At 48.2% G+C, this 23,485-nt stretch overlaps 1 protein-coding gene across 1 annotated transcript; it reads right to left on the minus strand.

The window, feature by feature from the left end:
• Positions 1 to 2,019: 2,019 nt before the first annotated feature.
• On the minus strand, positions 2,020 to 14,787 carry TSPAN33 (tetraspanin 33). Its single transcript, XM_088141465.1, has 8 exons — positions 14,586 to 14,787; positions 13,125 to 13,182; positions 11,872 to 11,999; positions 9,459 to 9,533; positions 8,646 to 8,741; positions 6,297 to 6,425; positions 5,198 to 5,359; positions 2,020 to 4,238 (listed from the first exon to the last, which is right to left on the minus strand). Exons 1-8 carry the CDS (start codon positions 14,685 to 14,687, stop codon positions 4,140 to 4,142), a joined length of 849 nt encoding a protein of 282 aa, XP_087997591.1. The 5' UTR covers positions 14,688 to 14,787; the 3' UTR covers positions 2,020 to 4,139.
• Between the last annotated feature and the right edge of the window lie 8,698 nt (positions 14,788 to 23,485).

A 23,485-nucleotide genomic window follows, 5' to 3' on the forward strand; every position in this document is an offset into this window, starting at 1 on the left:
GGAGGGCGCCCTTCGGGGCTCCGGCCGCAGGAATGCGGGCCGTCGGAGGGGCTTTCCCCCGGCCAGACGGCGCCTTGGGAGGATGCCCGCTGGCCCCGAGCTCGCTCTGCGCCTGCGCTCCGCCTCCGCCTCCGCCTCGTCTCGCTCGAAGGGGGAAACCCGCGCCTGGGACGCGTCCCGAAGCAGCTGCCGGACTTTCCAAGGCGCGCAGGGGGCCCGGCGGGCGGCCAGCTCTGCGCGGGGTGGTCCTGGCAGGCCGCTCTGCCTTGTTCGGCGCAGGCGGGGCTGGCTCCGGGGGTGGAGCGGGCTGGAAGGGGCGCGGGATCCTGACTTTGCGCTGACCAATGGGGGAGAGGGAGGGAGCGGGCGAGCGAGCGAGCCGGGGGAAAGGACGGGGCGCTGAGCAGGGAGGGGCCGCGCGTCCTATGGGAGCGCGAGGAGGAGGAGCATCACCAGACCCCCAGCTGGGGGCTCGAAAGGGGGGATGGCAAATGGGATTCTAAGGGGAAAAGGAGGCCAAGAGGTGTTGCCAATCAGGAGGAATCCGGTAGCCCCTTTCCAGACCAACCCTTTGGATTCAAAGGCATCAGCGGACGGGAACCGATCTCCCTCTTTTGGCAACGAAACCGGGTCCGCCAAGCGCCACCCACCAAGGCGATCGGCGCTTCTTCAGCCCGGCCCAGATGGGCGGGGGCGCAGGAGCAGCAGAACCCGGCATCCAGACAGAGGGGACACCTGGCCGGCGCCAAAGCCAAAGCAGGGCCTGAAACCCAGACACCCATTTCTCAAGTTTCATTTCCAGCCAGCATCTGCACAGCAGACCCACAGCTCTGAGTTTGCGCTGCGGAGAAGAGCCAGGAAAAGGAAAGCTGGCATCGACCCCCCCTCGCTCCTCCAGAGCAGGGTTCCTCAACCTCAGCAACTTTAAGATGGGTGGACTTCAACTCCCAGAATTCCCCAGCCAGCATGGGGAATTCTGGGAGTTGAAGTCCACCCCTTTGAAAGCTGCCAAGGTTGAGTAGCACTGCTCTGTTCTATGGTACAACATGACAGCGCGATCTAGCATCAAGCAGCCTGCTTGAAATCCAGCCTCTTCTAACCCAACAATTCCTCAGCAGTCCAGCCAATGCTGAAATTATCCTGGACTCGAACTGTTAGGGTGGACATCGAGGGCTGCTGGCGTCTCTTGTGGGTCGCTGCAAATTTGTCCAGCAAAGAAGCGTCAACTGCATTTAAGTGAATAACCAAATTATGTCCTCGTTCCCCCCCTCCGCCCAGGTCCTTGCTTTATTTTTTTTTTAATGTATGTGTGAAAATGGTAAAATATAAAATAAAAGAGTCGCCATTAAATAGTGATTATAGGATGAAGAAAGATCTCCTAAAGATGTAGTAATTAAAATGAATTAAATTAACTTTTAAAGTTACCCCCCGCCCCCAATTAACAGAAAGATCCATCTGGTACACATATGCACCTATATAACATGAATTCAATCATTAAGCTAATTACTAAATCTAAACCATATAGCAACATACTGTGTTATCTACTCATTTTTAGAACACAGACCAAACACAAAACACAGACCCAAAAATAGATAAGAAACTGATATCCTATATCCATCAGGACTTTTATTCCAATTATGTAGAATTATTCTCTTTGCCCTACACCCCAGGCCAGAGAGAGCCAGAACTCTTCATGGGATGACAAATGCTGTGTTTTAGGAATATAATTCAACAGTACACTGAGATCCTTACGTGTATTTCTTCCCCAGATTGTTAACATATGTATTGATTTGAAACCAAAACAGAGCTATAACAGTGCGGGACCAAATTGCCCACAGTTGCTGGGAGCCGGGTGGCATATAAACTTAATAAATTAAAAAATGAAATGTGAGTTAAAAATTTTTCACATTTCTTATATCCCCATAAGACAGTGTTGTCCAAACTTGGCCACTTTAAGATGAGTGGACTTCAACTCCCAGAATTCCCCAGCCAGCCATGCTGGCTGGGGAATTCTGGGAGTTGAAGTCCACTCATCTTAAAGTGGCCAAGTTTGGACAACACTGCCATAAGACATTTAATGTCCATCCCTTTTTAAACATTCTTTGAGGGATCCAAAAGATCCCTCAAAATATTCTTGAATGAATTAATGTTTGAAGCACGGGAAGGATGCTTAACATTTTTAAACCCTTGGCTACTTGATGATGGCATGCGTTGTGTGACTCCTGAAAATAGGTCACTCCAGTTATGCCTGCTGTGTGACTGTAGCCTTCCAAAAGGGACACTGTGTTGCAGCCTCGCTTCCTTAACGTTTTCTAGGAAAATTGAGGAGATCCATTTGAGCAGAGATCAAGGAGAAGCTGGTGCTTTGATTTTCAGCCTACTAGGTTCTATTCCTTAAATTTGAAAATGATTTTCTTTGGAATGGAAAGGTCTTGTAGGCACCACAGAAAGTTCTGGGGACCTTCTAGCCTCCTCTCAAAGGACCCAAACCCACAGCTCCGGAGGAGGAAATTGCTCACGTTCACAAAAGATTTAGACCAGTGTTTCTCAACCTTGGCAACTTTAAGATAGGCGAACTTCAATGGCCAGAATTCCACAGCCAGCCCAACTCTCTCTTTTTAAGAGGAAGTTAAATCCTGAATTAGGATGGTCTTCCAAAAAATTACAATCCTTTACATTCCAGAATTAACAAGGGTAAGACTGGCTGGATCTGGAACCCTGCCCAGGAAGGACTCCTCCAGAGGGTTCACACAGATCGACCCTTGCCCTACCTTTGCACCAGGAGTCTACAGCTGCCATCTTCTGCCTTCCCAACTGTAACCTTGCACCATCTAAAGTTTGACTACTCATCTAAAGAGCCAAACGTTTCTACCAACACAAGCATGCAAAGGATCAGGAAGGTAGCAGGTCACTTCTCCTGGCCTCGTTTTTGTTCCAGAGAGCCACGGTCTCCTTTGACTTGGAGGAGTCAAAAGCGGAGGGGCCCGATCCAGCAGATTGTCAGCCTCAGAAAGGAAGCAAGCCCCCCACAAGGCTGACTCAGCCAGCTGGAGCAGGTCAGGAAGAGCCAGCTGACAAGGGCCCCAATTCTAGAAGACCACTCAGCCCAAGGACGCATGAGAACTCCAAAGAACTGAGGAGATGCTCTACTTGGCTCCTTGAGGAGTAGAGATGAGAATGGCCTAACTGAGCCATACTCATGGCCAGCCTATGTTGGCGCCACCACCAGCAACCGCTCTTTTTGGGGGGACAACCACACCAATGTGCTCTGGGCTCCCATGCTTGTGATTCCTGCTTGCATCCTAAACATTGGCTCTGCAGCTCTGGACCCTGACTCAACCCTTGGTAACTGGAGTTCTGCACTGTTATGGACAATGCTTATCCATGCTCTGTTTTGTTTTGGATGAACTTCTCAGCAAGACCTTGCTTTCCTATAAATGTTGCGGGACCATGTGGCTGCACATCCTGGCTCTCTGCCTGCCGTGGGTGTAAGTGCTTGCTACAACCCTCTGGGATATGCAAACCAGATGGATTTTCAGCAGCTCCATTCCTTCAAATCTCACCTTCCTTAGGAAGATTTTTTAAAATTGATTATATACCATAAAGTTGACATCAACTCTTAGCAACCACATAGATAGACCTTCTCTAGGAGGATCTGTCCCCAACCTGGTCCTTCAGGTCTTCCAACGATGCCCCCATCACCCCGTAACTGACACAATCCACCTTGCTATTGATCATCCTCTTCTCTTTCCACCTTCCCAGCATCAGAGCCTTCTCCAGAGAGCTGGGTCTTTGCATAATGTGTCTGATGTAGGATAATTTGAGCCTGTCACTTGTGCCTCAAGTGAGAAGTCTGGGCTGATTTGTTCAGCAATCCATTGCTTTGTTTTCTTCGCTTCTCAGGAGCCTTCTCCAATACCAAAGTTCAAAAGTGTCAACACTCTTCCTATCCTGCTTCTTCAAAGTCCACCTTAAGGGGATCCTCTTCCTATATTCCGGGGAAAGAGAGAAGGTGTCCACCTCCAAGTTTCCTGCAAATTTAGCTGGAAGGAGGTCTTTCCAGCTCCCAAGAGATGCCAGCAGAAATGGAAAGTTTCTGGGCCAAATGGCTCTTTTGGTAATTTGATGCCTGTCCTTTGCTACCAGTAATCGGTGTGATGTTGCTGATCATAGCTCAGGAGCTTGATTTCATCTTTGATCTGACTGATGAGAACCTGGGACAACAGGATACCAATCAGCTGCATGGGGGGGGGGGGAGTGGGGAGAGAAACACACAAGAGACACAACATGGATAAAGATAAAAGTTCAGTCTGTCTCACCAGCAGATAGATGGAGTAAGGAGGGACAGTCGGTCCCCATCTTTGATTTTGTCAGCCTTACTAGCTAGACCAGACAGGAAACACCACAAATGAGCTAATTCTACTTTATTGTAAAGCTACGTGAACAGAATCTTGCAAGTCTGAAAATACTTCTCTCCCCATCCCCTTTACAGCCCAAGAAACTAGGGAGGGTCTCTCCTGAGCCTCTTTCTCCACCCACATTCCTGCTGGGGGCTCAGCTGCCTCTTATCTGACTGTTCCCTTGGCTGCGTCTTGTTGCCCTGTCTCCCAAGGTCCTTCCCACCTGCCATCACAGATTTGCTTTGCCCATCGCTCCACACATCAGCATGGTTTGATTTCACATGGTGTGATCCCAGTCCATGATTCTTGAGTTAAGGCTTCGTATGAAGCCTGAACGAATCAACAATTGTAATGGTTTAACAAATGATTTAAAATAATCGGGCTCTTGCAAGGTGACCAAAGGCTGTGTTCTTTCAGTGGTGTTTCTGAAATCTCGCAAGGGTTCAGGTGAGAATCTCAAAACCCTTTCCCAGGTTTTTGAAAGCTTATGACAGAGATTCCCAAACTTTCTTGGTTCACAGCACCCTTAGCGTCTCAGTAATTTTTTTCACAGCGCCCCTAGACTCATAGCTTGCACAGCGTCCGACAAATGTCGAGTATCACTGTGTTATCCCTGTGAGTTTGCTGCACGGTTTGGGAACCGCAGCCTTACAAGATTGATTCAGCTCACGAGACTTCAAACCTTAAAAAACAAAACAGTTTAATCTGAACTGGGGTGCACCCATGATCACATTCCCTCCATAAGGAGAGCCTCCACTGTGTGTGGCACCTGGCAAAGGCTGAAGCTGGGTCCTTACCTGGGGAACAGCGAGGCCCAGGGCCACCCCGCCGATGAGAAAGAGGTTCCTGTGCATCCAGTCCACCAGACTGTCAATGCAGCCATTTGTATGGATGAATTCGCTGGCTTCCAGGTAGCTGAGAGTCTGCATCCCTTGACCACACATGGTGTTGATGACCAACTGCGTGGGAAAACGCACAAGCCGGTCACATGGGGAAGGATTGCTAGGCAAAGCTACACCCCAGACCAGCATCCTCTGACCTCTTCTCTGGATTGATTGCACTTTTACTATCACACGTGGTTTCTCAGGGCAGCAGGTAATAAGAAGCAGTGCTCACATTTGTGATAAACCGAACATGTAAAAGAGTTTCTCAAACTGCAGAGCAAGTAAAAATGTTTTACTTACTTACACACACACACATACAGAGTTCAATCTCCCATTGCAAAAGGGCACCGGAATTTAAATTTACAGAATTCAAAGTTTAGAGATGTGGGCTGGAACATTTTCCAGGGTCAACGTTTTCCACTTCAGGCAAGGTTGGCGAGTTTAAGATCCTATGATCTTTTATTGTTTTATTGCCCAACGTTGTTTCCCACAGTGCAACAGAAGTATGCTTCTCCATACAGCAAAGCTCTATTTGAATGCAACATTCAAACCTCATAAAGAAAGCTAGATTTCAATTTTTTTCCACCTCAAATAACATGGTCCAAATACTTGCGCAGACCAAGGATGTTTAGATGTATATGCTAACTGGACTCAGAATCATTTGCATTGGAAAACTTTCCAGAAAACATATTTATTCAACATTTTCTGGAAAATTCACCTCTCTGCGTACATCCTAGAACTGTGCGTGCAGAAGCGAACTTGGGAGAATGTTTCTACCACACCAAAAGCATTTCAGAAAATGAAGTACCTGATCTGAGGGGCTCTGGAGAGCTTGCCCACCTCTGTATGAAAGCAAAGCCAAGCCAGTTCCACCCAACTTCGAGAGACGAGCCAACTCAAGTTATAACCAGCAGTGGCTCCCCGTGGTTTCGGACCCATCTCCTTCCCTGTCCGCCTGGACTTCAATGGGCAAAAGAGGCTCCCGTCAGAAAGAACCTTCTGCTTTGCCTACCTCGTCCTCCAACTGCCGGCAACAGGAATAAGGCACCGAGCAATGCTCCCGGCTGGGGTTCTGGGGTGTGCAATTGAAGTACATGTTTCGGGACCAGTCTCTGTAGGAGTTGCCCCCACAGCAGCTGAACTGCAAGGGAAGGAAGGAGAGGGAAGGGGCGGGGAGAAAGGGAGAGATCAGGCAGAAATGCAGCTGGAGAAGAACTGGCCTCAGAGAGGTGATCTGCCCGCACCTAAGGCGCCTCTGCTCGAGCCAACATTTATTTATTCAATTTATATAGCCGCCCATCTCACATGTGGGATGCTGGGCGGCTCACGCCCTTAAAAACAGAAAACAATAAAGAGTTACCAATAAACGACCAAAATGAAAACCACGTGGAGATGCTACATTCCCCATCCCTTCTCTGCAGGGACATCCTGAAGCCCAGGAAAACAACCCAGCTGTGCCAGCGGATGGCAGAAACCGGCTGCACATCGTGCAATGTGTCCGTACGCGATCTCTCCTCCTGCAACGTCTCTTCTCCATCTGTTGAAATAACTGATGCCACATTTTACAAACCCAGCGGGGAAAATACCCACACCGAAGTTTCTTTTCCTTGTGGGGTGGCAAAGCTCCTGCTGGGTTCGCTCCACCGCTGGGACCGAATGCCAGCCTTGGCCTTTTCCTTGGGAGCAACGCCCAGCTGCACAGAGCAAGTGCTCGTGCCAAAGGAGCTCTCGCGCCCTGCCTCGACCTCTCTCGGACTCCTGCTCTCTTCAGTTCACCCCAGAACACCCTGATGCCTCCATCATAGGATCATCCCCCTGGGCGGCTGCCCTAGCACAGGTAGGTCGGAAAGCCCCCCTCCCTTTCTCTGCAAATGGCAGGAGTGGGGGCCTGGACGAGCAAGGGAGGGCAGCAGGTGGGGGGGCCCTCTGGGGGACGAGCTCGGGAGCAAAGGGTCTCCGGCACATGCTGGAGCTGGGTTCTCAGGCCGAGCTGATGTTCACCAGGGCAGACATCCAGCAGAAAAGAAGAGCTGATAACATCCCCTCCAAGAAGGAATCTCAGCCCCACTTTCCCTCCCGCGCCCAATAATCCCTCCTCTTGGATCCCAGGGGTGCTGTCTGCACCTCCCATCACCTTTGCCTGCCTTCTGTGACAACCCAGCTTCAGAACAAAATGCCATTACGGAAAACAAAACACTAACAGGATGCCTGAAAAATGGTAGGAAAGAGAACGCACGTTGGGGGCAAACGTACAAACACGCATCACCCCCAATTCCTTGCAGGAAGCTCATTGTAAGCACTTTCTCCTGCCCGTTACTCATTCGCTGGCATTTTCAAGGCACTGTTCTCTTTCTTTTAGTTCAGACGTTTGGCTTCTGGCTCCGATCAACAACGCTCTGGATCGCTCACTGAGACGAAAAGGGATTGTACTGAAAAACGCTGCGTTCCTGCTTTTAAAAAAATCTGGAAACTCCCAACTTCCTTTTCCAGCCTTCCAATGTAAAAAAAAAAAGGAGAGGAATTTCTAGTAGTGCTTGGAACAGATTTTGAACCCTCCTTCTCATGGGATGTTACCACTTCCAGGTGGACAGATAGATCGGAAGATAGAACTATAATTGTAAAGGCAACCCTTCAAGCTGAAAAGGGTTGCCATCTCTCCCTAAAGAATGAGGTGAGAGAGGTAGGGAACAACTGGCAAAAGTTGTTCTCAGTCAACTCAAGAGCGGGCAGACGGGTGCTCTCCACACTACAATTCCCATCTGTCTCTGCTGTGACAGCCAATGGCAAGGGATTGTGGGAGCAGCAGTCCCAAACATCTGAAGGACATCTGGCCAACTCTGCTTTAGCCTCAGACTGTTTTCTGGTGTTCCCATCCACAATCCCACAAAGTGGGATCTGCATCGCTATAAATTTGGGCTGTTCCCTCCACTTAGGGCAGTTTCTATGAGGAAAAGCAAAACATCCTGGCTTGGGGGTCTCCCAATTCTTCAGAAGTCCCCGAGATTTATTTATTCCTTATTTCAAATGCTTCTTCAATCAATAGGACTAAGGGGCTTACAGCAGTCATAAATACAGCATTAACACAACCACCCTAACAATTAAGCATTGTCGTACAAAACTTTGCAACAGTCCATAATCATGATCAAAAAACACCTTACTCCCAGTGTCCTTCAAAGATCCAGGTTTTCACATGTTTTCTAACTACTGGATGACCCTACCTCCAGCTTAAATTTGAAAGCGAGAGTGGGGCTCCAGAATGGCCAATCCCTTGGTTTTGGTCCCTCCTCTTCCACTGGACAATCCAACCAGCTGCTGGATGTTGCAGACCAGAGAAAGACTTGCTGGTCACCCCAAACCCTACCTCCTTCTGGCCAAAATCAATGAGGTTTTGGAGGTCCAAGTCATCTCGATAATGCACGATGGCGTTGCTAACCACCTCATTCACCTTCCCCCGGGCCTGGAACAAAGGAGAGAGAGTTGGCTTGCTTAGAAAACACCTACTTTCTGAACAAATTATATTAACATAGAGTTATATGCTGCCCACTCCCTTACTCCTGGAAGAAAGTGCCAGCAACCTTCTTCTGTATCGCTGCCAAGGAAACACGAGTTGAGCCTGAAGGAGAATCTACTGCTACTCTTTACTAGTCACGTTCAACCAGGAGGCATAACATACAGTAGCATCCGTACTGCTCTGCTCTGAGAACTTAAGGGAAGGTGGACTGTAGGTACCATCCTGACAGGTTCTAGATCTCTCTCCCTGCAACAGGGCCAGGACCTGGATAGCTCCTAAAGATAACACACTGTCCATAGTCGCCTAAAAAATGCAACACCCCATAAGTTCAATTTGTGGAAGAGGGCTTGAACCCCACAGAATGACATTTGGCTACCCACCTCTGATGAGTCTCAGAATGAAGCCAATCATGGGGTGCCTGCCTTCCGGTGATCTATGACACCTTTACTCCCTTAATAACTCTGGATGCTTTCCCCAGATGCAGTCAGCACATCCATGGGCACAACAGGGAACATGTTTTCCCACTCCTCCTCCAAATCCATCATCCTGGACATGACACTTTTTTTCCAGCATATTCTCTATCCCGTCAGCAGGCTAGAGCAGGACCCCCAAGCTGCCTTATCACTCCCTTCTTCCAGGCACCGGTGGCTTTTGGGCACCTACCTTGTCAGAGAAGACGAACCCGAGAATGCCAGCGGCCAACTGCAGCAGGAAGAGGAGCGTCAAGCAGAGCGAGAACTGCAGGGGACAAAACACGCTAAGAAAAAGCCCACGGGGTGGGCAAGACCAAAGATCTCCCCTCAGAGGGAGAAGAAAACAGGGGAACACTGATTCTCAGTTTACATGCCAACCATTTCCCTGGCTTATTTGCAAGTTCAACCTTCTTTTGTTTTGCATAATTCATTTTCACTTCCATTTCTCTTACCATTAATAAAGAGAGCTGCCGTTGCAAAAGTTTAATTTGTTGAGAAATAAATTTCTTTGGGGGGAATTTCTTTAATTCTTCTTCTATGTTTATCTGATCTAAAATCACCTGGGTTTTCTCTTGTCTCTTTTTTTAGCTTACTATTACGCTGTATAAAAAATCCCCACAGAAAAGCTTTACTTGCTTCCCACGCCATTCTTATGTCTACATCTTTATTGAGTGGCCATTCAGGTTTTGCATTCACCTGGGCGGTGGCAGATTTCAAAAAATCCCCTACTGTCAAAGATATTGTCCCTGGAACGGTACTGACCTTGAAACAGTGGGTCATATTTTATTGCATTATGAATTTTATAAGAGTTTCCGGCAGGATGTTATCTGGCCTCTTTTAAAATCAAGACCAGGAAGAGGTTAAAACTTTACTCGGAGATAAACATCCTAACATTACAGCAGCAATAGCCACATTTTTCACCATGGCTATAAAAATAAGGTCTTTACTAACACATCAGTAAGTTTGATATTTCATGCAATATTTATCAATTTATTGTTTTTGTTAAACTGTTTTAATGCCAAATTTTAGATTATATCTGGGCTGTGCTATTTGGGTCTTTTGGCTGTGTGTATATACATACACACACACACACACAAAATAAAAATCCCCTCTCACCCTAGGAATCGGTGGTTTGTGTCTTCCTCAATCTTGGGTCCTCCACCAGAGGCCTGGGAGTTTGAGGGTCCTGCGCAAGATCTGAGCTGTTCCTAGCCCTGCACCCTTCTGGAACCCTGATGTTCTTCCTGGGACCTGTTGGAGCCCCTTGCCCAGCTTAGGAGTCTCAGCCCCGAGTGCTCCTACCACCACCGGGACCACTTTGACCTTGACTTTCCACATCCTCTCTAGTTCCTCCTCCAGGCCCTGGTACTTCTCCAGCTTCTCATGCTCCTTCTTCCTGATGTTGCCGTCACTTGGCACCGCTACATCTATCACCACCGCTGTCTTCTGGTCCTTGTCTACTACCACGATGTCTGGTTGATTGGCCAGTACCTGCCTGTCTCTCTGGATCTGGAAGTCCCACAAGATCTCAGCCCTGTTATTCTCCACGACCTTCTGTGGACTCTCCCAGCTGGATGAGGGAGGGTCCAGAGCTAGATAATTGTGTACAGGAACATCTGTACAGATGTTCCTGTACACAATGCCAGCTACTGGGTTGTGTTGTTCAGTACATGCTGTTCCTGCCTGCATCTTACACCCTGCCACTATGTACTGGACTGACTCTGAGGCCTCTCTGCACAGTCTGCACCTGGGTCCTGTCTAGTATATACTGGATCCTGTCTGTATATATTTTCACCTGGGAGTCGCTTGGTAGAATCACTCAGGAAGAAAAGGGGGTTTCCCAGACCAAAAACTAAGAACTTTTTATTGCTTGACCAGAATAGCACTTAATTGGAACAGAAGGGAAAAGTTTAGAACAGTGTTTCCCAAACTTAGCAAGTTTAAGATGGGTGGACTTCATGGTGACTGGGGAATTCTGGGAGTTAAGTCCATACATCTTAAAGTTGCCAAGTTTGAGAAACACTGGTTTAGTTCTTTTGAATGAGTGCACACCAGAGACTGATATAGCTTCTGAAATACCTGTCTCACTTGAACAGGACAAGTTTAGCTAGAACCTGGGTCTCCTCACCACTACCCTACCCTACCCTACCCTACCGGCTCCTGGCCTGAGAAGGAAGACCAGGCCATGGGCCCCTGAGGGACTGTTGTGGGAGAGGACTAGAACATGGGTCTCCCCATCTGTGCATCTTCACCACTGAACCTGACCACTAACCCTAACCTGAAGGGCTTTCAAATGAATCTGAACTACAATTTAGTTAGGATCAATTTCTCTGTCCTTCCAGGCGCATCCCCTTCCCAGATGTGATGGGTCCTGAAATTACAAGCAGGAAACTTTTCCTAGCTATTAAAAGCATGGCTCTCCTTTTGTTCATTCCGTTACTCCCGTCAGAAGGAAATTCATGCTACAGGTCCATGTTTCTAAAAGGAGGAGGCCCTTTCTCATATTCATAACTGCCAAGTTATGAGACAGCATCTGCTGTCAATCTTCCATACTCTTTCACTCCATTTTTCACTGTGTCACGGAAACAGGGTGACATTCTCACCGTCTGCAGAAAACAGATGTTCTCCCGCAAGGAGCCAACGCATCCACAGAAAGTGATAAAGAACATCAGGACACCAATGATCATGAGCAAGATGGCCGGATCCACAGCAAGGCAAGCCATGGCTGCTTCTATGTAGGAAATGAAATGCAGAGAAACGTGTTCATCCACTTGTATAACAGCTTTTGTCTATTGACCAAGGTTTACGGACCATACATCCAAATCATAACGTGGAGTCCTTGGTGGTCTCTGAGCTGAGTTGTTTGCTTGCAGACATTGGATGACCCAACTAGGTAGTATCATCAGTGCTGCACTGATGTTACCTAGTTGGGTCATGAAACGTCTGCAAGCAAACAACCCAGCTCAGAGACCACCAAGGACTCCACAGTTCAACCCTGAGCTATAGATGTTCTCTTCTATTGAAAACATAACGCTTTGTGCTCTCTTTCACTTAAACCAAGGATCGTGAACCCATGGTCTTTTAGATACTGCAGAACTAGAGATTCCAGAAGCACCAACCAATGGTGCCAATGACAAAGAACGCTGAGAGTTGTAGCTCAAGAGCATCTGCAGAACTGCAGATTGTCCACCCCTGATTTAAGCCCTGGGATGCCTACAGCCTAAACCCCTCCTACAGGGATTCATTGTGGGATTTTTCAGGAACCTTCTCTCCCCAGCCCCCAGCCAACAACTTCTCCAATGCCAAATGCAGTCCTGTCTCATTTTTGGAGAATTATCTTGCTAATGGACAAATAGAGTTCCGAATTTATTTTCTTCTGGGTTGAGCAGCATGCAAGCAACCCCCTGTAAAATAGAGGCTTCTGAGTGTGGAAAGCTCTAAACGTAGGGCAGCTCTTCTAATGTTATGAGCTTGGAGCAAAAGGCTTTTCAAAGCCATGTGAAATGTAAAACAATCATCGCTTCGTGAAAATGAAACATTCAAAGCAGGAACAAGAACAAGGAGGGGGAAGTAAAAACCTACAAAGCAGCTACTGGTCTGAAAAGTGTAGATTTGGAACCAGAGCCACCATGTCATCCCCCAAGAAGCATCTCCACTTTGGGCACAGCCACCGATTCGCCATTTCACACCAATGAAGCTTTCAGCTACCTCTTCCAGCTCCAACTGGCCCACTGAGGTCTGTGGAGGAGGCAAAGCCCGTTCCATTCCAGAAGTGCCTCCTGACGTTCATTTAGCTACTTGGGAAATGGGGCACCCGCTATGGGACCCTTGTTGGCACCCCTCCACAATGCCTTACCTCCATGCTTTATCAGTCGGGCATAGATTCCCACAGCCACCATCACCATGGAAGTCACCTGCACGTAAAAATGCCAGAAGCATCAGAGCAGCTCCCCTGCCAGGAATGGGGGTCATCTTTTGAGTCCTGAGCCTACAAAGGACCAGGTGGTCCTTCTCCCCAGTCGTTGCTCCCTGGTACCCCAGATCTGGAGAACAAAGGCGGGGAGCTATTAGCCTGGGGGCTAAACATGAACCTCCAAGCTTTTCAGGGGAGACTTTTAGAACCTCTCCAAGCTCTGCCCACCTCCTCAGGCCATACTCCCACAGTATTTTTATTCATTGGGATACTATTTATTCAGTCCCACAATAGGAAGGATGATAGAAGAACCTTTGTACAAATTGGAGAGAATTCTCAGGGCAAAGCTGCCTCGTCCCCATGGTCTACTGAAGAACGCCTTCCATTGGGGCATGATCTAGATCGGCGTTTCTCAACCTCAGCAAGTTTCAGATGGGTGGACTTCAACTCCCAGAATTCCCCAGCCAGCTCGCAACTTTCAGCTGGGTAGACTTCAGCATGCTGGCTGGGGAATTCTGGAAGTTGAAGTCCACTCATCTGAAAGTTGCTGAGGTCGAAAAACACTGGGGTAGTGGAACAGCCCCCAAAGCGCCCAGCTGGGGAAGCTGCTCAGAGAGAGGAAGAGATTTGGGGGGGCTGGGGTGGAAAGGTCGGCAGCAAAGCAGAGAAGGCCACCCATCCCGGGCGAGTGTTTGCGTTTGCCCTTGGCCGTTTTTCCACTGAAGAACGCGCTCCTTGCAAGCCCCCTTCCTTGGTGAGATCCTGGGAGAATCGTGCCAGCGGGGGTCAGCAGCGCTGCGGAAGCCCCCTCCCCCGCTGGAGCGGCCAAGGGGTGATCTGGGGCCGGCCCTCTCCTCGCCCAACTCGACCTCCCGTTCCCACGTCCCGCTCAGCCAGGGGCCACCCTGCCGCCGCGGTGGAAGGGAGCGCAGAGCCCTCCGGGCTCCGCCGAGGCAGGAAAGCGGAAGCCTCGCTTTGACGCCCTCCGGCCCCTCCGCGGCCCCGACCCAAAGGGCAGCCCGCCTCCCCCGCGGGGCGATCGAAGGCAAACGGGCGTCGCGTGTTTCGCCCGTCCGGGCTTCGCCAGTGCCAGTCGCACCCCGCGGGTCCAACCCATCGTGGCTGGGGCTTGTTCGGGAACCCAGGGCTTAGCCGCGATCCCTTGAAGCGACGGCTGATCCGCCCCTGGGTGGCCGCTCCAGAGCGCACCCCTCGAGCGGTCCATCTCCAGGAGGTGGGAGAGCGGAAGCACGGCGGCCGAGCGCCCCCCGTGCCCGCCCGCAAGCGCAAAAGCCTGAGCGCGCCTCCCGCTGGACTCGGGTCCCGCATTCATACGGGACGGCACTACTGCACGCGTGCACGCCGCCTTTCCCCCGCCTGCCGCCCGACCCCTGCCCGGCTCACCCAGAAAAGCAGGTTGAAGAAGAAGAGCAGGTACTTGACCAGGGGGCTGACCACGCGCTCCCGGCGAGGGGCGCCGGCCCCCCGCATCACCCTGGCGGCCATGGCCCGTGCTTCCGCGGCGCGGCCCACCCGCCCTCGGGAGACCCGGGTGCAAACTCCACTCCCCGCCCGGCCAGCCCGGTCCAGCTGGGACCCGACCGCGGCTCGCGCCGCTCTTTAGCCTCGCAAGGTGCGTCCCGCCCCCTCTCGCCCAGCGGCGCTCCGATTGGCCTGCCTCGTCGCCACTTCCCCCCATTGGCCTCTCCCCCTTTCACTCATCTCCCCCCCCCCTTCTCCCTTTAGAACGTTGTGTTTCCAAGAGAAGCGAGCGCTGTTTCCTTTCCACCTGTTCAGCCGGCGAGCCGGAGGAGGAAACGTCCCTTAAAGGAGCCGCGTCCCGCTTCGGGGAGGGCAGCGCGCCCTGCGCAAGGGGGCTCAGGGTCCCCCGCGGCGGCCGTCGAATGCCTTTGCCCCGCCTTTCCGAGAAAAGACACATATGCGCGGAAACGGGGTGGCAGAAAATGTAAAGTAGCCCCCATAGAAACATAACCGCTGCAACACAACGCCCCCCACCCACCCAAACCCAGGCTCAAGTGATCCTACTTTGGACACATGGTCCCAAGACCCAGCTCTCTGGAGAAGCTCCGATGCCGGGATGGAGGGAGGAAGGAGGAGAAGAGGACGATCGGCAGCCAGGTGGAGGGACTCAGTTACAGGGGTGATGGGGACACCCTTGGAAGACCCGAGGGACCAGGTTGGGGACAGATCCTCCTGTAGAAAATCTGTCTATGTCAGTGTTTCTCAACCTTGGCGGCTTTGAGATGCGTGGACTTCAACTTTCAGAATTCCCCAGCCAGCCCTGCTGGCTGGGGAATTCTGGGAGTTGAAGTCCACGCATCTCAAAGTCGCCAAGGTTGAGAAACACTGATCTATGTGGTCACTAAGAGTGGACATCAACTTGATGGCACATAATCAATCAACATGAAGGCTCTCTGGGGAAGGCTCTGATGCTGGGAAAGGTGGAAGGAAAGAGAAGAAGAGGACGACCGGCAGCCAGAGGGATGGACTCAGTTACAGGGGTGGTGGGAGCGCCGTTGGAAAATCTGAAGGACCAGGCTGGGGACAGATCCCCCTGGAGAAAATCTATCTGTGTGGTTGCACTAATAGATCGACAGCTAGAATCTATGTTTGGGTACATGGTAACTGCAGTGAGATTCTTATATGCACTAAGGTGGAAGGACTCTGAAATACCCACGACGGAGGAGTGGCTGGTGAAGATGACAGACGTTGCTGAGATGGCAACGTTGACTTGCTTGATTAGGGGAAAGACAATGACTAGATTTGTCAGTGACCGCTGAAAACGGAAAAAAATGAACTTGTGATCGACGGATTTGATGATCAAAGGGTAGACTGTGGAAAGAAGGGAGCCGACGATGTCACCTTAGAGAGAGAGGATAAAATATAAATGCACTGATAACTGCTGTAAAGCAGATCGGAAGCCGCTTCCTTAAATTCCCTTTTTCTTTTCTTTGTTCATTCTTGTCTCTTTTATTTCTTACTTATTCACTTATCACTTTTCTTTACAGTACTTTTCTCCACCAGCCTTCTCCACGGCTTCCTGTCCTTGCAAACCATTCTGGTTTCATCACGTCCATCAATTATGCACCATCGAGTTGGGGCTGAATCTTAGCAACCGCTCAGGGGGGTCTGCAGGGTATGGCTAAAACTAAGTCGAGATGGCAGCTGCCACCCACCTTTTATGTGGGTCGCGATGCGTGTTTCTGAGCATACCCTGCGTCCCCCTGGACCACCTCCTGGGCCCTTCTCCGAGACGATTCCACCCATAGGCGGCTTCATATATGCCTTTTATTCTGTAAATTTCTCACCACTCTCTTGTCGAGAATGTCATCCATTCCCTCCAGCCACAACTTCCTTGGTCTTTCTCAGCCCACTCGCTCTTCCTTCACACTGAATGTTTCTTCTGCAATCTGATCCTCATTCATCATTCCCGCCTTATCATGACCAAAGGAATTTGGCCCCGGTTTCTCACTTTTGCATTCAGTCCACATTCATTCAGCCCCCGTTCATTTTTGACTCTTTTTTTTTTAACCACACACATTTCTTAATCACCCCATTCCCACTACATGCAACTTATTTCTATGTTTCTCTTGACATACCTAACTCTCCCTTCCATAAATAAACCTGCACTTATACACAATTATTTTCATTTGTTCCAACAAACTTTGATTCCTCTCAAAAGACTGCCTCCTACCCATTACTTTCCTACCAGCCTTTGCTCATCTTAAATTTTCTTCTCCCATTTTCCCATATTTATAGTAAGGATTCTACCCTAAGTGCACAGATACATCTACTTGCTCTGGTTTTTCACCTTTTAAAGATCACTTCCAACCATTTACTCCATTTTCCCTGTCAAATACAGCTACTTCAGTCATCGTTATAGTAATTTGCAGATCCCTACTCCTTGTTGCATCATATCTATCTAACATTTTTTTTACAAATAACATTTATACGCCGCCCATCTCACTATCTAGGTGGCTCACGAATAAGAAGCATAAAAACAGTTTAAAAACTACAAAACAAAGTTAAACACCACAGAACAGAGTTAAGAGACAAAGAGAGTATCCTCAAGATGCCAGCCAACCCCGAGGCACCAGCCATTTGATGCAAATCGTTTATGTTCTCAGCCAGCAACACAGCCTAGTCTTGAATGCTTACTTATTTATTTGCAATTTCAGTTTATAAGGCTTCTCCAGCCCAAAACCAACTCTGGGTGGTATACAATTGAAACCAGTTCAATACTTCAAGCAGAACATCACATAATAGGGGAAAACGTGCATCACAACTAAAACAATAAATTCACATCCTCAACCACCACATCTCTAATATCACAGCAACATTCCTTATCTCTTTATCCATTAATATATATTAAAGAAGTAAGGGAACATCATGCATCTTTGTTTAATTCCATGCTTAGTGTGGAACCATTTGCCATATTTTCCCATATGCCCACTTTTTTCTGATGCTTTTTCACTTTATCATTCCATGACACATCCTTTTTCACACTCCCCATTAGCGTAACCTGCACTCCTCTGTAATGTAATTCTTTTCACCCTGTTCCAAAATAGCTACCGTGTTTTCTTTTCTTCTGTCCACTTCCCAGTCATCCTCCTGGGAAATTAATCTGTCTTCTGATACTTGTTCGACCTGGTAAAATGGGGCAGAGAGAAGCTATCAGAGGCTACTCAGCATGGATCTTTTTAAATACACCAAAATCTACAGAAGGAGGGCAAATCTATTGAGATTGTTCTCCAGAATGAAGGAATACAGTGACTGTATTCACTCAACTCACTTAATCTGATGATTAAATTAACCAGTTCTGCATTTGCACAGTGCATTGAACCATAAACTAACCAAATGGCCTTGGTTCACACAACATGTTACATGCAAAAAGCGAGCCAAGGTTAATTAAACTTTCACATAGTGGAAATGCAGCCATTAGGATCATTAATTGAAAAAGCCACAGACCATGATCTTACAGCACAGTAATACATGGTTAATTGAATCATGGTTTACTGAATTAATCCAGTTGGCTGGTGTTTATTCAACATTCCAAGCCTCAAACCAGGGGAGCAAAACAAAGACACCCAGTAAGTTTGTCATTTCATGCATCTGAAAAAAAAACTTGCTCCAGTCCCCAGCAACCACGATTTTGTTTCATTCCAATGAGACATCATCGTCGTCATCATCATCATCATCATCATCATCATCATCATCATCATCATCTGCCATCAAGTCGGTGTTGACTCTTAGCTCTCCCATCAACAGAATTTCTTCAGGAGGATCTGTCTCTCACCTGGTCCTTCAAGGCTTCCAATGATGCCCCCATCACCACTGTAACTAAGTCCATCCACCTTGCTGCTGGTCATCCTCTTCTTCTCTTTCTTCCACCTTCCTAGCATCAGAGCCTTCTCCAGAGAGCTGGGTGTTTGCATCATGTGTTCAAAGTAGGATGATTTGAGCCTCATCACTGGTGCCTTGAGTGAGAGATCTGGGTTGATTTGTTTGATGATCCACTGGTTTGTTTCCTTGGCTATCTGTGGTCTTTTCAAGAATCTTCTCCAACACCAATGTTCAGAAGCATCAGTGCTCTTCCTCTTCTGCTTCTTCAAAGTTCAACTTTCAGTTCCACAGAGTGTCACAGGGAATACCACAGCTTGCACAATGCCAGTCTTTGTAGGTACTATATAGACCCACCACAGGGCCTTCATGGCTGCTCTATCAAGTGCCAGTCTACGGTGTATTTCTTGACTGCTGCTTCCTTTATTGTTGATGGTTGATCCTAAAAGGAACAAGCTAATCCACCACTTCAACCTCTTAATTTCAGTTCTGGTTGCTGGAACTGTTATGATTAGTTTGGTCTCCTTTATATTTAGCTGTAGTCCCATTTTTTCACTGTGCTCCTTGACTTTGATTACTACAGCTTGCAGATCCTTTGCATTTTCAGCTATCAGGGTAACGTTATAAGTTCTGCACAGGTTATTGATGCTTCTTCCTCCAGCTTTAAAGCCATGCTCCTCTTCTTCCAGTCCAGCTTCTCTTAATATATATTCCACAGATAGGTGGAATAAATAAGGGGAGAGGAATGCAGCCTTTTCTCACTCCTTTGCCAGCCTGGAGCCAGCCTGTTTCACCATGTTCGGTCTGGCCTGTGGCTTCCTGGCCTGTGTGCAGGCTTCACATGAGGATGTGACATACTACACTGTACCTTCACCACATTACACAGAATGGCCACATAACTAGCCACGTTTTAGGCTAGCTTATTTTGCAAATACAGCCAGTCTCACAGTCCTGGGGGTAGCGCTTAGAGATCTGTTCCATGAACTCCCGTGAGTTTAACTTCCAAAGGAAGACCATGGAAACAGGCTGCAGGTATCCGAGGAGCCGTCTCACCCCAGGTACTCCAGCCCGCCCCACTCGGCCCAGCAAAAGGGGCATGTGCAGACCCCACTGGTCAAGGAATTTCGACGGGTGGGGTCTAGGCAGAGGGCCTTTTCTGCTGTGGCTCCCGCCCTATGGAACAATCTGCCTCCCGAGGTCCGGTGTGCCCCCACTCTCATGGCCTTCAGGGAAGGGGTGAAATCCTGGCTGTGCCAGAAGGCCTGGGGGCCGGAGGGGGGGCTCACCCGGTGGAGGTGGCCTGTGGGGTGATTGACCTTGCCCCCCCCGGTCATCTTGAGTGTTCTTAGTATTTATGTACAGGGTTTGTTGTCTGTATTTGATTGTTAATGGATTACAGTAGAGTCTCGCTTATCCAACATAAACGGGCTGGCAGAACATCGGATAAGCGAAAATGTTGGATAACACACAGTAACAATTGAGTGCGGTTAAAAAAAAAAAAAAAGATCCGCTCCGCCTGTTGCAATCGATTTTTGTGTTGCAGCGCCGCACCGTCAGGAGCAAGAAGAAAGAGTACACTCACGCTCGCAAACAAGCGGCACACTTTTCTGGTCGCCGATTTATGCGGGTTGTGTTTTTTTTAGGGGCGTCGGATAAGACGGAAGGTCGGATAAGCGAAGGTCGGTTAAACGAGACTCTACTGTACTATTTATGGGGTATTTTTAATTGTTGATGGGGTTTCTGTGAGCCGCCCAGAGTCACCCGTTGGCGGGAGAGGGGTGGCATGCAAATTTAATAATAAATAAACAAATAAATAAACAAATAAATATGGGGAATCTGCCTCCTGCATTGCCTCTATAGGAAACTGCTTTCACTCTGCAGAGGACGGTCTTCCTCAAGGCTCCAGATCATTGGAATACAAACCCCTTTATGCCCAACTCAACCCAACTGGAAGGTGTAATTTACCGAAGCATGCAATGATTTTTATGGTGTGTGTGTTTGCAGAGGCAAGGGAAGAAACTGTTAGCTTCCTTGTCGGAAAGTGGGCGATTCACCTCCCATGACCCCATTTGCGCCCTGCTCCGAGTTTGAAAAACGCCTTCCTTCAACCCTTTCTGCTTTAGCATAATGGCTCTTCACTCCTATTTCCGTTCAGTTCGGTCTTTCCTTAGTTGGGTAGAACTGCTTTTGCTCTGTAATCCATTCTTCCTCTGCTGGCAGCTGCTGGGTTTTTAGCCCTGCCCTGTGCAATAATCCTCATCTTGGCTTCTGTCCCTCCTGCTAACACACAAGGAAGTCTGTGTTTTTCCCCTTTTCAGAACCGCAGCCAGTGAATTCAAGACCCGCCGTGCGGGGAGAGTCCTCAAGTCCACGCAAGGGGAGGGCTGAGTATTCCATTCCAGCACAAGAGGCAGAAATAAACGCTCTCATAATACTGAATTCACCTGGTTTTTAATTTATTCACTTAGTTGAAACGTTTTTTTTTTTTATTCTGTCTTTCCAGTAAATACCCGTGGCAGCCAATGCCAACTTTAAAAAAATGGTGTAATGCATGGTGGGAAAGCTAGTTTCTAAAACTGTCAACCTTGGCAACTTTAAGATGTGTTTGTCAACCTTGGCAACTTTAAGATGTGTTTGTCAACCTTGGCAACTTTAAGATGTGTGGACTTCAATCCCCAGAATTCCCCAGCCAGCATGGCTGGCTGGGGATTTCTGGGGATTGAAGTCCACACATCTTAAAGTTGCCAAGGTTGACAAACACTGCTCTAAAAAATTAATCCATTGTTGTGAAATTTTTGCCGGCAGAGATTCTTATACACTTTGGGGTTGAGAGGGGGGAATTCTGAGAGATCTGATTCAAGGGGAAATTTGGGGGGAAGTGAGATAGGTGTTAAGCAGGGGAAAAGTGTTTTTCTATTGTCAACGGGTCACATCTCTGTGGCAGCCAGCCAGCTGAGGACTCCATGGCTACCAAGAAGGGAACCTGGAGATAACCAGGCGCCCGTGCTTGATTACGTGGAAAACCTGCCCGTCTCTCACCTTGTTTTTACAAAGCATCCTCATTGGGGCTGCCCCCTAGACAACCCTTTAGGCAGACAGGTGAGAGCTTTCTCATTGTTTTGGCTGCAATAGTGTTAAGTGGGCTGTTAAGTGAGAAAGGTGTTAAGCAGCGGAAACATGATCACCCCAGGGCTGGTCTTATTTTACCTATGCAGATGGGGGAGCAAGAAAGGGCAGAGGGGAATCTCTCTTTCTTGGAAAGCTGGCACCCATCAGTCACTGAATAAAGAGGCTGCAATTTATCCTCAGCGTTGTGCTCCTTTCTTCCGCAAAAATTCCACGACAATGGATTAATTTTTTAGAGCAGTGTTTGTCAACCTTGACAACTTTAAGATGTGTGGACTTCAATTGCAAAGGAGAGGCAGAAGGGAGAGCGCAGAAAGAGAGGCAGAGGGAAGGGGGAGAGTTTGCAGCTGTATTTCATTCTTTTTCCATCACCCCATAATAAAAATTAGACAGATAAAAATGAAATATCAGTTTCACAGAGAACAGCATCCTACTTACCTGCTATTAAAGCCACAGAACTCAGCCAGCAAATTGTTCCTGGAGGAAGGGAAACAATACATTTGCTTTGACTTAGCGCAGCCTTCTCTGACCTGATGCTCTCCAGTTGTGTTGGACTTCAATTCCCAGAATCCCAAGAACTGGCAGTGCTGACTAGGTATTATGGGAATCAAAGTCCAGCACATCTGAAGGGCCCAAATTGGAGAGGGCTGGTTTTTTATCAAAAACTTTGGGAAAGACTTCTACCTGAGACCCTGCCCTTCCGAACATGCTGCTTCTGCCTGTCATAGTAGGGCTAAATTAGATTTCCTATAAGCCAACTTTTCTTCAATTTTGCGTTAATCTGATTCTCAGCCAATTCTGGAGTGGTAGATCCTCCCAGCTGGAGGCATGGAATTGGTGAACACTGTATTATGGATTTTTTAAAAAAAAGAACACCTGGGTATTTCCTTTTCTACCTTCAGACAATAGCCGTAAGTGAATGCTATTGGCAGACATATGATGCTATGGGCTAAGTACAAAGGAAAGATCACTTTCTCTGTTTTTCTTTGTATATTGTAATGAAAGTTTCATGGTGTCTTCAGATGTATTCCAGCATCTGAATCAAGCATCGTCAGCATTTAAGCCTCAGTTCCTGTTCCTGTTCAACTTCCTTTCAGTCAGACATGTGGAACTGCAGCTGGAAGGCGAATTTTGCTAGCCCTGAGAAACTGTCTGCCTCAAACCCTTGCTAAGCCTATTACCAACCAAGATTGAGAAACAGAAGAAGATTCATCATACTGACCTGATTTATGCACTGCACTAATCCACAATGTGGAATTGGGGCATATCGCTTGCAGTATTGTTTGAATCATAATTATTTCAATAAACCATGGCTTTTTGTCTGAACACTCTGTCACACCACTGGTTTTGAAACCTTATGAAAAAGGGCTCTTAGTTTCCATCATATTCACTTCCTTACATTTGAAAACCAAAGGGATAGCACAGACACAGACATTCATGAATGTTCACACATTTCTCTCACACATCAACTTTCCTTCTTTATCTTTGAAAACCAAAGGGATAACCCATACACAGACATCCATGAATGTTCACACATTTTTCTCATTCAGACATCCTGTCTCCATAAGGGTCGAGGCCATAAAGACAAAGGGGGGTGCCCTGAACTCTGACTAGTATCCAATAGGTCATCAGGAAGATAAATTTCCCCCAATAATAAGGAGGATCCAAAACTTATGCCAATTTCAACCAATCATTTGTTAACTGCTGTATCTCTTTGTAAGGAACATGTATAAAATTGTCTTCTTTGGGCGTGGGAGGGGTCTCCTCTGCCTTAAGGGGAGACCCCAGCTGACTCAATTGGCTTACTTTCAATAAAA

This window comes from Python bivittatus, unplaced genomic scaffold, assembly GCF_059951505.1.
Source record: "Python bivittatus isolate LINGU-HERP-01145 unplaced genomic scaffold, Pbiv_v1 ctg000330_np1212, whole genome shotgun sequence".
Taxonomy (NCBI): Eukaryota; Metazoa; Chordata; class Lepidosauria; order Squamata; family Pythonidae; genus Python; species Python bivittatus.